This window comes from Aquarana catesbeiana, linkage group LG02, assembly GCF_042186555.1.
Source record: "Aquarana catesbeiana isolate 2022-GZ linkage group LG02, ASM4218655v1, whole genome shotgun sequence".
Lineage (NCBI taxonomy): Eukaryota > Metazoa > Chordata > Amphibia > Anura > Ranidae > Aquarana > Aquarana catesbeiana.
The window spans coordinates 96,196,694-96,212,992 of NC_133325.1; the positions used below are offsets into that span (position 1 = coordinate 96,196,694).

Below are 16,299 nucleotides of genomic sequence, written 5' to 3' on the forward strand. Positions count from 1 at the left end.
AGTAGAAGCACCCTTTTGATCTAATACAGCCATGAGTCTTTTTGGGAAAGATGCAACAAGTTTTTCAAACCTGGATTTGGGGATCCTCTGCCATTCCTCCTTCCAGATCCTCCCCAGTTCTGTCAGGTTGGATGGTAAACGTTGGTGAACAGCCATTTTTAGGTCTCTCCAGAGATGCTCAATTGGGTTTAAGTCAGGGCTCTGGCTGGGCCATTCAAGAACAGTCATGGAGTTGTTGTGAAGCCACTCCTTCGTTATTTTAGCTGTGTTCTTAGGGTCATTGTCTTTTTTGGAAGGTAAACCTTCGGCCCAGTGTGAGGTCCTGAGCACTCTGGAGAAGGTTTTCGTCCAGGATATCCCTGTACTTGGCCGCATTCATCTTTCCCCTCGATTGCAACCGGTCGTCCTGTCCCTGCAGCTGAAATACACCCCCACAGCATGATGCTGCCACCACCATGCTTCACTGTTGGGACTGTATTGGACAGGTGATGAGCAGTGCCTGGTTTTCTCCACACATACCGCTTAGAATTAAGGCCAAAAAGTTCTATCTTGGTCTCATCAGACCAGAGAATCTTATTTCTCACCATCTTGGAGTCCTTCAGGTGTTTTTTAGCAAACTCTATGCGGGCTTTCATGTGTCTTGCACTGAGGAGAGGCTTCCGTCGGGCCACTCTGCCATAAAGCCCCGACTGGTGGAGGGCTGCAGTGATGGTTGACTTTCTACAACTTTCTCCCATCTCCTGACTGCATCTCTGGAGCTCAGCCACAGTGATCTTTGGGTTCTTCTTTACCTCTCTCACTCTCCCCCGATAGCTCAGTTTGGCGGGATGGCCAGCTCTAGAAAGGGTTCTGGTCGTCCTAAACGTCTTCCATTTAAGGATTATGGAGGCCACTGTGCTCTTAGGAACCTTAAGTGCAGCAGATTTTTTTTTTGTAACCTTGGCCAGATCTGTGGCTTGCCACAATTCTGTCTCTGAGCTCTTCAGGCAGTTCCTTTGACCTCATGATTCTCATTTGCTCTGACATGCACTGTGAGCTGTGAGGTCTTATATAGACAGGTGTGTGGCTTTCCTAATCAAGTCCAATCAGTATAATCAAACACAGCTAGACTCAAATGAAGGTGTAGAACCATCTCAAGGATGATCAGAAGAAATGGACAGCACCTGAGTTAAATATATGAGTGTCACAGCAAAGGGTCTGAATACTTATGCCCCGTACACACGGTCGGATTTTCCGATGGGAAATGTCCGATCGGAGCGTGTTGTCGGAAATTCCGACCGTGTGTGGGCTCCATCGGACATTTTCCATTGGATTTTCCGACACACAAAGTTTGAGAGCAGGATATAAAATTTTCCGACAACAAAATCCGTTGTCGGAAATTCCAATCGTGTGTACACAAATCCGACGGACAAAGTGCCACGCATGCTCAGAATAAATAAAGAGATGAAAGCTATTGGCCACTGCCCCGTTTATAGTCCCGACGTACGTGTTTTACGTCACCGCGTTCAGAATGATCGGATTTTCCGACAACTTTGTGTGACCGTGTGTATGCAAGACAAGTTTGAGCCAACATCCGTCGGAAAAAATCCTAGGATTTTGTTGTCGGAATGTCCGAACAAAGTCCGACCGTGTGTACAGGGCATTAGAACCATGTGATATTTCAGTTTTTCTTTTTTAATAAATCTGCAAAAATGTCAACAATTCTGTGTTTTTCTGTCAATATGGGGTGCTGTGTGTACATTAATGAGGAAAAAAAATTAACTTAAATGATTTTAGCAAATGGCTGCAATATAACAAAGAATGAAAAATTTGAGGGGGTCTGAATACTTTCCGTCCCCACTGTATACACCATTGCTTGTAGAGGCTATAACTTTTGCGTAAACAATCAATATACACTTATTGGGAGTTTTTTTTTACCAAAAAAATATGTAGCAGAAAACATATTGGCCTAAATTTCTGAATGCATGTGCTTCCACTGTGGAGACTCTCAAAAATATAAAGGAATTAGGACTGCGGGTAATACAGGGTGCCATGAAGTGGCCTTGCAGCTTACACATGTGTTTGCAAATGAGTGCAAACTAAACCCCTGTTTTTAACGCATACTGCTGGACAGGTTAATTTGGTTGGTAAGCAGGCTGGTTGGTGAGTTGAGCTAGGAATTTCTCTGGTTTTGTCTTGCCTAAAATTTATGAAGAGAGGGGGGGGGGGGGGGGGGGAGATCACTAGGAACAGCAGATCTCTCTTTCCTCCCCTGTCAGAACGGGAATATGTTTGTTTACATTGAAAGATCCCCGTTCTGGCTCTGTGGAGTGATTGAAGATGGTTGGCAAACATCTTCCGGAGGTCAAATGGTTAAACCTAAAATCAAAAATGTATTAAAGCGGAGGTCCGCCCACCGCTGCAAAAATTAAAAGCCAGCAGCTACACATACTGCAGCTGCTGACTTTTAATAATAGGACACTTACCTGTCCTGGAGTCCAGTGATGTCGGCACCGCAGTTGATGTTTCCATCAGCTGTCGGGTGCTGCTGCCGCCACTGCGGGTACGGGAACCAGGTATGTTCACCTACTGGCCCGGCGGCGGGGGGAAGGAGGAGAGAGCCGAGCTGCTGTTGTAATTCGCCACAGCTAATACCTGTCAAATGTGGCACCGGAGGGGGGGGAGGAGGAGGAGACAAATGAGTGGAATTTCCACTTTTGGGTGGAACTCCGCTTTAAATTGCAGCTTACCATTCATTAGATTTGGTGGCTTCATTTGTTTTCCTTTCTTTGGCATTTTCCACTGGTGATTTGGCCAGTAACACACCTCCTGTATTAGTGAGGCAGCATTGTCAGTCAGGGGGGGGGGGGGTAGTGTTAAATGTTTTAGCGGATATACAGTAAATATAAATTGAAACCAAATTTTATTTATAAAGATAAAGATTTTGCATGAATAAATAAAAGCTGATCATTTTAAGCACCCCTGCCAGTGTTAAGTGGTTGCCTCCATGTAAACTAATACATTCTGCTGGAGAGCGTTTGCTTTTGAAAAACAGACTTGCTGGTTGAATCACCACTAAATGCAGCCATCACATCTAAGAATTGGTAACCTGCAATATAATAAATGTTTGTTTTTGGGTTAAATACTGCTTTAATAAAGGGCATTTGATGGCAAAAGGAAGTTGATTTTAGACCACGAAAATGCAATATGTTACCCAATTTTTGTTTGTAAAATATAAAAGGTAAAGCTGCGCCAAGTAAATAGATACCCAACATGGGTATGGGTGCATGGGTACCTCTACTCATTCACCAAAACGTACTCAAAGGGTTAATAGAAACACCACCACCAGTTTTTGACAAGTGCTTTATTGAAAAAAAAAATGCCGTATCCGGGTGACGCAACCAGGTGACCTTGCCCCCATGTCTACCTCTGATTGGGCGAGTGTTATTCCCAAATGAATGATAAACAGGGCGTAACCAGGTGATCCCGTCCCATAATGACACTTGCCCAGTTAGAGGTAGGCATGGGGTGGGGGTCACCCGGTTACGTCACTGGGTTACCCCGTCCCTATATCCCTGGATTGTGGAGGTCGTGTTTGACGGGTGGGAAAGTTCTGGTTCCCGAGGATCCCGCACACCAGCATGGGTGATTCCTATTGAAGGACAATATTTTTTTTTTCGTCATATTGCCACATGGGGGATGCCATGTGATACCCTTGTGTATAACACCTCACAGGACAGATCTGATATTCGATCCTAATCGACCCACCTTGGATGTTTGCTGTGCGAGTCTCTTTTACAGAGTTGTGCCTGTCCTTTTAATATAAGGAAAGGATATATTCTATCCACAGTTTATGTATGCTGTCTTTCTGGTTATATGGTCTTCACTTATGATGTGGTTTATGTCTTGGTTTCCCCCTAATCTGGATGCCCTGGACGGTTTTAAGATTTGACTTAGCTACAAAGAAAGCAAGCCCTGAAGAAGCAGAAATATATACAGCGAAACACGTTGGCTACGTCTATGTAATATCTTTGTACAAAATGTTGTATACACACCACTGCTTTTATGTATAGGGGCATGTATGTCAGTCCCCTTTGTTTTTAATCCCAATTTTTCAACTGTCTTTTTCTACTTTTCAGTAAACAATATACTATGAATATGTAGGTTATCGGTCTGGAGTAGACCATTTGACACCCAAATCCAATACAATTTCCTCTTTTCTAATCCACCCATATCCATTACTTTGAGGTTGTAAACAATTTTTTTCTCTAAAATAATAAATATGCTACTTACCTGCTCTGTGCAATACAATACCAAACCTCCTCTTCTGGGGTCCCCCCACCACTCCTCCTCTTCTCTGTGCGCCACCATAGGAAGCCACTTCCCATGGGGATGCACCTGCGGGCTCCCTCCCGAGCCGGGCTTTGTACGTCCATTGACACACACAGTGTGGCTCGGCTAAACTCCCTGGTTTCTCCTCACAAGATTTGATTACCAGCAACAGAAGCTAATGGAGATTTGGAGAGCAACAGAAGGGATTTTTCTGTGTTAAGAATCAGTGGCGGCCCGTCCATTAAGGGCGCATGGGTGCAGCCCCCTCTCTTCACCCACCCCCTTTTATGTAGAATGGATAGATTTATGCATTGCATTAATCTATCCATGGCCGCCGCCACCACCCCCTATTCAGGCGTCCATCCCCTTTTAGGATGCCGGGCGCCTGAATTACAGCGGCGGGTGTTTTTTTTTTTTTTTTTAAGCAGCTGATTAGAGCCTTAGGCTCTAATAGGCTTCAAAAAAGGTGGACTCCGAGCGCAATGCTCTGCACTCCGAGTCCACCCAGATGTGTTAGAAAAGCAAATGAATGTTTGCTTTTCTAACACTGAACCACCTCTCCGCCAATCAGGTAGCTTGGGTCTGATACCCGTCACCCGATTGGCTGAAAGGACAGGCGCTGCTATTGGACGCCTAGCAGGAAGCAAGAAGAGACACACAGAGGGCACAGCTCGCTGCTGCCTGACCCGCCACCACCAAGATGGGGTAAGTGCCAGTCAGACAGCGGGTGGGCGGGGGTCACAGTGGCTAAATTTAATGGGGCACAATGGCGGCATTTGATGGGCACAGTGGGCGCATTCGATGTTATTTTCCAGTATTTTGTAGCATTTTTCAGTTTGTTTGCGCCCCCTCCCAAAAAAAAAAATTTGAGCACCAGCCACCACCTGTTAAGAATTCATAATTGAGTAGAATTTTCTTTTTATAAAGAAGAAAAAACAAAAGGGGTGCAAAGTCTTACTGTTTAAAAAAGAAAATTTGTTTTGAGAGCTCTCATGAGCAGGGCATAGTTGCCAACATTGTAAAAATATTTTTAGGGACACTTTTTTGGCTGTAGGCGGAGTCGCATTATAATTAGGGGGTGGGGGCATGCATTTGTGGGTGTGACATAGTTGTAATAAAAAATGTGGCGCGCAGAGTGCACCGCGCCGTCAAATGGGCATGGTTTACATGGGAGAGTGGGCGTGGCTTAAATGGGCATGGCTCAAATGGGGTGTGGTTAGTGTCTGAGATGAATGAGGAATGGAGAGGAAAAGGGGGAAAGGGGGGGACAGGGATGGAGGGACAGCAGCCCCAGATCCTACACCACAATAGAAATGTGTATTCCAGAGTTTAACAATCAGCAGATAAAGATACTCGAAACACCTGGTGTTAGCGCTTCAATCATCCCGGCACCATGATTGTTATGGTGTCAGGATGATTGAAGCGCATTATTTCTATTATTACTTTGTAATATAAAATTAAATCATTCAACTCACCATAATGCAGAATCAGTGGGAGCCCTGAGCGTGTTGCCTGCCACCAGATGCCATCAGGTGTCCCCAGCAGAGCCTTCCTCATACAGCCCCCCTGTGACATCCAGACTATACAGCCCCCCCTGTGACATCCAGACTATACAGCCCCCCCTGTGACATCCAAACTTTATGGCCCCCCCGTGACATCCAGACTATATGGCCCCCCGTGACATCCAGACTATATGGCCCCCCCGTGACATCCAGACTATATGGCCCCCCGTGACATCCAGACTATATGGCCCCCCGTGACATCCAGACTATACGGCCCCCCTGTGACATCCAGACTATACGGCCCCCCCCCCGTGACATCCAGACTATACGCACCACCCCTTTGACATCCAGACTATACCCCCCCCCCCTGTGACATCCAAATTATACGCACCCCCTCTTTGACATCCAGACTATATGGCCCCCCTGTGACATCCAGACTATACGGCCCCCCCCTGTGACATCCAGACTATACGGCCCCCACCTGTGACGCCCAGACTATGCGGCCCCCCGTGACATCCAGACTGGCCCCCCTGTGACATCCAGATTATACAGCCCCACACCGTGACACCCAGACTATACAGCCCCCCCCCCCCCCCCGTGACACCCAGACTATACGCCCCCCCCCCCCCCCGTGACATCCAGACTGGCCTCTAGAGCTGCCTGATTCTGGCTAAAATGAGAACCACAATTTTTTTGCTTAGAGGATAGATCACGATTCTCTCATGATTCTCGCGGCGTAACATCATCTTTCACATTAAAACAAAAAAAATTGTGCTAACTTTACTGTTTCGGGTTTTTTTTATTTATTGAAGTGTATTTTTTTCCCAAAAAATTGCATTTGAAAGACCGCTGGGCAAATACAGTGTGATATAAAATATTGCAGCAATTGCCATTTTATTCCCTAGGGCCTCTGCTAAAATATATATATTTATAATGTTTGGGGGTTCCAAGTAATTTTTTTAGCAAAAAATATTGATTTTAACTTTAACTTTAAGTGGTTAAACTTCCTACATTTACAGGTTGTTTAAAACTTGGCAGATTGCCCAGGTTAATTGTTTACACAGAGAAGTTTATCCCTTTGATCTAAGAAGGAAGTTAGTTACAATGTTTCAAGTTCTAAACTTGGCAGACTGCCATGCTTTCTTTTGACAGCTGAGTGAGCAGATAATCTCTCCACTTGTTTATATGAAAGAATCGGCAAACTCAGCAGGACAGATCTTCAGAGGGGGTAAATCGAGATCACGATTTGTTAACGATTAATTGTGCAGCTCTACTGGCCTCCCCCGTGACATCCAGACTATACAGCCCCCCCCCCCGTGACATCCAGACTGGCCTCCCCCCTGTGACATCCAGACTATACAGCCCCCCCCGTGACATCCAGACTGGCCTCCCCCCCTGTGACATCCAGACTATACAGCCTCCCCCCTGTGACATCCAGACTATACAGCCCCCCCCCCCTGACATCCAGACTGGCCTCCCCCCCTGTGACATCCAGACTATACAGCCCCCCCCCCTGACATCCAGACTGGCCTCCCCCCCTGTGACATCCAGACTATACAGCCCCCCCCGTGACACCCAGACTATACGGCCCCCCCCTGTGACATCCAGACTGCCACCCCGTGACATCCAGACCAGCCCCCCCTTGTGACATCCAGGCCAGCCCCCGTGACATCCAGACTGCCCCCCCCATGACATCCAGACTATACAGCCCCCCCGTGACATCCAGACTGGCCCCCCCCTTGACATCCAGACTTGCCCCCCCTGTGACATCCAGACCAGCCCCCCCGTGACATGCAGACCAGCTCCCCTGTGACATGCAGACCAGCCCCTCCCGTGATATCCAAACTATACAGCCCCCCCTGTGACATCCAGACTGTCCCCCCTGTGACATCCAGACCAAACCCCCCCATGACATCCAGACCAGCCCCCCCTGTGACATCCAGACTATACAGCCCCCCTGTGACATCCAGACTGCCCCCCCCCGTGACATCCAGTCCAGCCCCCCCTGTGACATCCAGACCAGCCCCCCCTGTGACATCCAGACTGGCCCCCCCAGTGACATCCAGACTATACAGGCCCCCTGTGACATCCAGACTGGCCCCCCCTGTGACATCCAGACCGCCCCCCCCCTGTGACATCCAGACCGGCCCCCCCTGTGACATCCAGGCTATACGGCCCCCAAGTTGGTCAAGTGGAGCTGCATGGTTACAGTAGAGATTGAGCTGCGGCGCCGCCCATCCCCCGCCCCTTTCCATAACAGGTCACAGAGACTGGCAGCGGGGCGGAGCAGGCCGGGGGGTGGACAGCGCCGCAGCTCAATCTCTATTGTAGCCATCTAGCCAGCCTACGGTCTCCTTGAAAATGGCGGCCGGCGGAGACATCGTCTCTGCCGGCCATGGACCTCTATCGGCCGGCGGCGCGAACCTCGGCTGCGAAATCGTGAAAAAACTAATTTCTCAGGACATCTCCCGGGAAACAATTAGATCGGGAAAAGGGTCTAAATCCCGGGAATGTCCCGAGAAATTCAGGACAATTGCCAAGTATGGAGCAGGGCCCTCCTAACCCTCTTGTATTGAATTCTATTGTAACTGTACTGTCGCTCCCATGACCACTGTGTCCACCAGACACGGCGGATTGTGGCTCCCCAGTACATGGCCTCTTTGAGCGGCCAGGGGATCATGTGATCGCTTAGCGATCACATGATCACAATGTCAACAAAGCTGTTATGAATGAAATTCTTTCATAACAGCTGTGATCCATTTAGTGATGCTGTGCACACCTCTACAGGGGGGCCCGGGGCTGCTTTAGACTTCATTTCATTTCATTTCTAACAAAACAAAACAAAAAAATAGGACTAAAACGACATCTTCACACCCGCTTGCTTACTGGGGTAATGATTATTAAAGCGGGGGTCCACCCACACTGCCAAAAAAAAAAATATTAAAAGCCAGCAGCTACAAATACTGCAGCTGCTGACTTTTAATACATGGCCACTTACCTGTCCCAGGGTCCGCTTGGTTCTCGGCAGCTGCCGCCGCTATCCTAGGTGAGGGAATCAGGAAGTGAAGCGTTGCGGCTTCACTTCCTGGTTCCCTACTGCGCATACGCGAGTCGCGCTGCGCGTCATAAGTGGTCCCCGCTCTCGTCTGGGAGCTGTGTGTTTCCCAGGAGACAGCGCGGTGGGGACGGGAAGAGGCGTAGACTCCCATGGGAGTCTATGCCGGAAGTGGGTGCAAATACCTGTCTTAGACAGGTATCTGCACCCCCCTCCCCCCTGAAAGGTGCCAGATGTGACACCGGAGGGGGGGAGGGTTCCAAAAAGCGGAAGTTCCATTTTTGTGTGGAACTCCACTTTAAAGTGTCTGTATCGCTAAAAATAAATAAATAAATACATTTTAAAAAATTGATCCTGTTCCCTTAACCACTTCAGCCCCGGAAGGTTTTACCCTCTTCCTGACCAGAGCACTTTTTACAATTTGCCACTGCGTCGCTTTAACTGGTAATTGCGCGGTCATGCATTGCTATACCCAAATGAAATTTGTGTCTTTTTTTCCCCACAAATAGAGCTTTCTTTTGGTGGTATTTGATCAGCTCTGCTGTTTTTATTTTTTGCGCTATAAACAAAAAAACTGCGACAATTTTGAAGAAAAAACAATATTTTTTACTTTTTGCTATTATAAATATCATCAAAAATGTTTTAAAAAACAAATTTCTTCATCGGTTTAGGCCAATATATATTCTTCTACATATTCTTGGTAAAAAAAAAAAAAAAATTGCAATAAGCGTATATTGATTGGTTTGCGCAAAAGTTATAGCATCTGCAAACTATGGGAAAGATTTATGGCATTTTTATTTATTTTTTTTACTAGTAATGGTGGCGATCTGCGATTTTTATCAGGATTGCGACATTGTGGCAGACAGATCGGACACTTTTGACACATTTTTGGGACCGTTGACATTTATACAGCGATCAGTGCTATAAAAATGCACTGATTACTCCGTAAATGTTGCTGGCAGTGAAGGGGTTAACACTAGGGGGCGATCAAGGGGTTAAATTTGTGTTCCCTCAGTGTGTTCTAACTGTATGGGGATAGGACTAAGTAAGAGAGGAGACATATCATTGTTCCTACTTACTAGGAACAAACGACATGTCTCCTCTCCCCTGACAGCACAGGGATTTGTGTGTTTACACACACAAGTCCCTATGCTGGTGCACGCGATCGCGCACACTGGCCAGGCGCATCAGGTCCTCCGCCGTGCGCGCCCTCTGGCGGCTCTGAAAGGGCTGACGTACCCATACAGGATTTTGCGCACCCGTGCCACTTTGCTGACGTGTATCGGCTTGAGCTGGTCGGCTAGTGGTTAAAGCAAGAACAGCAGCACAGTGCTTGTGCAGTGTAATTTGGCCCCCTGTATCATCTAAAATACCTGGTTGATCCTGCCTGGTTCTGCCCTTCCCCCTGTAAACTGAACACGGTTTATCATGGCTGCTGAGCCCTGACACTGAGGTCAGTTTACGTGCCTCCGTCATCAGCAGCTCTCCTTTGTTCTCTCTATCTCCCCCCCTCGCTGCCTGTCAGCTCGTGACAGTTCCGATCTGCTCTCCGCCCCTTCCCTTCCTGCTGTTAAAATTTCTGTGTTATATTCACACATTTCCTATGTTAAATAACAATATGTGCCTCACAGTATGTGTTTCATAAAAAATATGCCGATTTGTACCTTATAATCAGAGCGTCTCCAGGCGCTGACCTGACTGCCTACCTCTCTTCTCCTCTCCTCCCAGCTGACGTCAGCGGGGATTCTCAGCCCCTCCCGCTGTAGCTGTCAGACTGGGATAGGAAAGTAGCGAGCTGTCACGTGAGCGCCGGGAGGCGTTTCGAAATACATTTTTGACAGGTACCCTTTTTCACTTCCGGGAGTTCAGCCCCCCTCCTCCTTTCTCCGCCGCCGGGCCAGTAAGAAAGCGCAGCAGGCTTCGCGTATGCGCAGTAAGGGAACTTTAACACGAATGGCGACAGCAGCACATGAGAGCCGATCCGAAAATCCGCTGCAGTACTTGTAGCTGCTGACTTTAAATTCTTTCGTGAGGGGGCGGAACTCCTCTTTAACCACTTAAGGACCGGAAGATTTTCCCCCTTAATGACCAGGCCATTTTTTGTGATACGGCACTGCATCGCTTTAACCGACAATTGCGCAGTCGTGCGATGCTGCACCCAAACAAAATTGATGTTCTTTTTTTCCAATAAATAAAGCTTTTTTTTGGTAAACAAAAAAAGACCGACAATTTTGAAAAAAAAAACAATATTTTTTACTTTTTGCTATAATAAATATCTAAAAAAATAAATAAAAATTTCATCAGTTTAGGCCAGTATGTATTCTTCTACATATTTTTGGTAATAAAAGAGAATAAAAAATATCGCAATAAGCATATATTAATTGGTTTGCGCAAAAGTTTTTTTATATTTATTATGAATTTTTTTTTTTTACTAGTAATGGCGGTGATCAGCGATTTTTAGTGGGGCTGCGACATTGCGGCGGACAGATCGAACACTTTTTTGGGACCATTAACTTTTACACAGCGATCAGTGCTATAAAAATGCACTGATTACTGTATAAATGTCACTGGCAAGGAAGGGGTTAACACTAGGGGGCGATCAAGGGGTTAAATGTGTTCCCTGGGAGGTGTTTCTAACTGTGGGGGGAGTGTACTGACTGGAGGAGGAGAGAGATCGCTGTTCCTAATCACTAGGAACAGACGATCACTCTACTCCCCTGACAGAACGGGGATCTGTTTGCTTACATTGACAGATATGTACTTACAGTGAGGGAAAAAAGTATTTGATCCCCTACTGATTTTGTACGTTTGCCCACTGACAAAGAAATGATCAGTCTATAATTTTAGTTGTAGGTTTATTTTAACACAGAGACAGAATAACAAAAAAAATAATAATAATAATTTCAAAAAAGTTATAAATTGATTTGCATTTTAATGAGTGAAATTAGTAACCCTACCCATTCACCTAAAATAAAGTGTCAAAAATAAAAGCGCAGTACACAGTTTTTAAAAGAAATTTACTAAGGCAGCTCCGGCATTGCTTTCCGACTTCTTCTCCCCTCTCCGGCTCTTCTGCCTCCTCCGCTGATGTCTGCTGCCTCTGCCAGTTCTTCTCCGCTGATGTCTTCTAGCCCTCTCCGGTTCTTCTCCCTCTGTCCGCTGTCTTCTGCCTCTGCCGGGTCTTCTCCGCTGTCTTCTCGCTCTTTTGCTGGGTCTTCTCTGCTGTCTTCTCCCTCTGTTCTTGCGATGTTGATTCTCTCCCACTCTAATGCTAGGTGCGCGGTGTGCCACTACTTATATTGGCATGGGGCGGGGTCACCGGGTGACATCATCCGGAGGCCCGCCCCTTATAATGTCACCGCCCCATCATGCCCCGGGCGCTGACATCATAAGGGGCGGGCCTCCGGATTACATCACCTGGTGACCCGTACCATGCCAATATAAGTAGTGGCACACCGCGCACCCATCATTAGAGCAGGAGAGAGCGTCGAGTCAACATCAGAAGAAGAACAGAGGGAGAAGACAGCAGAGTAGACCCGGCAAAAGAGTGAAAAAACATGGGAGAAGACCTGGCAGAGGGAGAAGAACCAGAGAGGGCTAGAAGACATCAGCGGAGAATGGAGAAGAACCAGCAGAGGCAGAAGACATCAGCGGAGGAGGCAGAAGAGCCGGAGAGGGGAGCAGAAATCGGAAGAGACGCCGGAGCTGCCTTAATAAGCTACTTTAAAAACCTGTGGGTTTTTTTTGACAGGTGAATGGGTAGGGGTACAATGTACCCGATATTCATTCACATAGGGTGGGGGACCGGGATCTGAGAGCTTCCAGATTCCTTTAAGCCCCCCGCCTGCAGACCCAGACAACCAACGTCCAGGGTTGTCAGGAATAGCCCCTGTCCTCATCAACATGGGAACAAGGTGCCTGCCCCAAAGCACCCACCCCCCATGTTGAGGGCATGCGGCCTGGTACGGTTTGGAAGGGGGGGCTCGCTCTTCCCCACCCCCTCTGACCTGCAAGGCTGCGTGCTCGGATAAGGGTCTGGTATGGATTTTGGGGGGACCCCTCACTGTTTTTTCGGCGTGGGTGTTCCCCTTGAAGTCCATACCAGACCGAAGGGCCTGGTATGCTCTTGGAGGGGTAACCCATGCCGTTTTTTTATTTTTATTTGGCATGGAGTTCCCCCTAAAGATTCATACCAGACACAAAGTGCCTGCATTGTTTGGATCAAAGTCGGATCCCTGTGTCAGTAGGAGGAATAGTGCCCCATCATTGGGGTGAGTGGGAGGAATAGTGCCCCATCATTGGGGTGAGTGGGAGGAATAGTGCCCCACTGTTGGCTTCAGTGGGAAGAATAGTGCCCCATCATTGGTGTCAGTGGGAGGAATAGTGCCCCATCATTGGTGTCAGTGGGAGGAATAGTGCCCCATCATTGGTGTCAGTGGGAGGAATAGTGCCCTATCATTGGTGTCAGTTGGAGGAACTTTGCCCCACTGTTGACATCAGTGGGAGAAATAGTGCCCCATCATTGGTGTCAGTGGGAGGAATAGTGCCCCATCATTGGTGTCAGTGGGAGGAATAGTGCCCCATCATTGGTGTCAGTGGGAGGAATAGTGCCTCATCATTGGTGTCAGTGGGAGGAATAGTGCCTCATCATTGGTGTCAGTGGGAGGAATTTTGCCCTACTGTTGGCATCAGTGGGAGGAATAGTGCCCCATCATTGGTATCAGTGGGAGGGGTTTTGCCCCACTGTTTGTGCGGGAGAATAGTGCCTTTTACCAGGCGGAAGAATAGTGCCCCAAGGGCCCCCAGGCCACAGTTTGGAGACTACTGGTATATATCCACGACAATTAGATGATGCACAGCATGATTTACAATTGGTGAATAAAAAAAAGCAATAACTTATTCAATAGTAACCAAGCAAAAAAATTTATATATATCACACAATATTGTAAGTTAAGCGAATACATCCGAAATGACAAAACAACGCTAAAAACCAAATGAACTTCAATAATGGGTAATAATTACCAAAGAAATAAGCACTTTAAAACCTATAATAAGGTTTAATGTATGGTATATAATCATCAGTATAAGCATGTTTAAAAGTCTAAAATAAGGAATTATGGTGTTTAAATAATAATTTGCCAAGTGCGTACGCCTCAGGAGAGATGGTGCAAGCGGCCAAATCAATCAAAATGAATTCTCTCTGATCGTTCCTACAATAGAACTGAATCAACAATGACTGTTCACATGAATTCAGAGATCTGATTGGTGGCAAATATATACATTATAGAATAATTGAAGAATGATATGTGCCCCCCCCCCCCCATTTACATCTCTGTGTGATGGGGAAATTTGAATCTGGTGGTGTTAAGAGTAAATAAAAACAGTAAAGAAATAAAAAAAACTACAACTTATAATAGTAATTAAAAAAAAAATGTGTGTGTGTGTGTGTATATATACGGTATCTATATCTATAGGTAGATACACACACTAAATATAACTATAAAAAATAAAGAGATGAACAAGAACATGACCCCCTTTACAACAATCACACTTCACAGAGCACGTTGTCACTCCCCCAGGGTAGAGATCATCATACATTCACAGATCACAGACTTTTTGGCTAAGAATTATAAGATGTATAGAATATATAGGAGGAGGAGGATTACCTAGCAGCAGCTCCTGTGCGCTCCAGGCAGTGTGTGTGCTCATGTATTATGTGTGCATTGTGCTGGGTGAACCCTGGACTCATAAACTCTGACATCATCATCATCACTAGAGAGCCTGTGTGACCTGTATGACCAGAACGCAGGTATGGATCCCAGCACTGTCACAACAGGTTGGAGCTATTAGGATGTTTCAATCATTGCAGACCGCCCACTCTACTCCGCCCCGCCCTCTGGCTCACCCTGAGTACACAGCAACCCCACAGCATGGACAGTCTTATCAGACACGCCCTGGAAGCCGAATTGATTAGCCACGCCTCTCCCCTGTCACTCCTTTTTAGGCACGACCTCTAAGCTCTAGTCTAGCCACTCTCCACCCTAACGCTTCTTAGACCCGCCCCCTAAAAAACAACTGACTAGTCACGCCTTTCCGCCGTCACTCTTTTGAGACACACCCTCTAAGAGCTATCGGCCACGCCTACCCACCCTAAACTCTTCTTAGGAACGCCCGCTAAAAACTGAATCATTTCAGACCACACCCTCTATGCTGGCTCTGGGTTTTTAGCCACGCCTCTCCGCTGTCATTCTTTGCAGAATGCAGACGCGACTTCTATCAGCCACGCCTCTCCACCCTCAGGCACGCTCTATAAAAACTGACTCTAAGCTAATAGTCACGCCTTTTCGCTGTCATTTTTCTTAGAAATATGCCTCACTCTTCTGAGACACGCCCCCTGAACAGAATCTAAGCTGTAACTGACGATCATTTCAGACACGCGCTCTAGGTTTTAACCACGCCTCTCCGCTGTCATTCTATGTGGATACGCTTCTAAGATAAAGCCACGCCTCTCCGCTGTCATTCTATGTGGATACGCTTCTAAGATAAAGCCACGCCTCTCCCCTGTCATTCTATGTGGATACGCTTCTAAGATAAAGCCACGCCTCTCCGCTGTCATTCTATTATGGATACGCTTCTAAGATAAAGCCACGCCTCTCGCTGTCATTCTATGTGGATACGCTTCTAAGCTAAGCCACGCCTCTCCTCTGTCATTCATTTCAGACACGCCCACTAAGCGACTCTAGCTATAGTCACGCCTTCCCGCTGTCCATTTTTTTCAGGCACGCCCGCTAAACTGCGCTACAGCCACGCCTCTCCACTGTCACTCATTCAGACACGACCCCTCCCTTAGCTTTAGCCACGCCTCTCCACTCTAACTCTTCTTAGACATGCCTTCCATACTAAGTTTATAGGCGCTTCGCTCCAGCCCCCCCCCCCTCATAATTTTTTTCAGACACGCCCACACTCTCCTTCCCGGGTTTAAACCGCGCCCCCTTTGTCTTTAGTCCCTGATCTTTCAATCACGTGCGGGAAGCGTCCTGGTTGCCAGGCGCTGACGTCAGCGCGCATGGACGTGTGTTAGAACCGCAGCCAATCGCCTGTGCGCCGGATGGTGTCGTTGTTTTGGTGACGTGTGAAGCTGTGATCCTCCAGTCATGGCTGGAGTGCTGTGTGTGTGCGGGCTGATGAGGTGAGACACCTGACAGTGGGGAGTGCCGGGTCTGTGCCCGATGTTATCTGTCATACATAGATATTGTACCGGGATGGAGGGCTGACTATATACCGCACAAATCTCCCAGAGATCACACACTTCTTCTTTTCATGCAGATCTACATATAAAGCGGTCGTTTAGTATTGTATTTTAGTGGGGAATTTTTTTTTTTTTCCATCGCTGTGAGGTGAAGGAGAATTCTCCCACTTCCTGTCCTGTTT

The 16,299-nt window shown here is 47.2% G+C and overlaps 2 protein-coding genes across 2 annotated transcripts in view; one reads left to right on the forward strand and one right to left on the reverse strand.

The window, feature by feature from the left end:
• The window catches only part of ATP7B (ATPase copper transporting beta), a 158,042-nt gene extending 143,316 nt beyond the window's left edge, over nucleotides 1-14,726 (reverse strand). The window contains exon 1 of the mRNA XM_073613247.1: nucleotides 14,535-14,726. The gene's annotated coding sequence lies outside the window, so the exon portion shown is untranslated. The remainder of the gene's footprint in view (nucleotides 1-14,534) is intronic.
• A 1,176-nt stretch (nucleotides 14,727-15,902) lies between these two features.
• ALG11 (ALG11 alpha-1,2-mannosyltransferase) overlaps nucleotides 15,903-16,299 on the forward strand; it is a 20,753-nt gene continuing 20,356 nt past the window's right edge. The window contains exon 1 of the mRNA XM_073613249.1: nucleotides 15,903-16,057. Coding sequence (XP_073469350.1) covers nucleotides 16,023-16,057 — 35 coding nt within the window. The 5' untranslated portion in view covers nucleotides 15,903-16,022. The remainder of the gene's footprint in view (nucleotides 16,058-16,299) is intronic.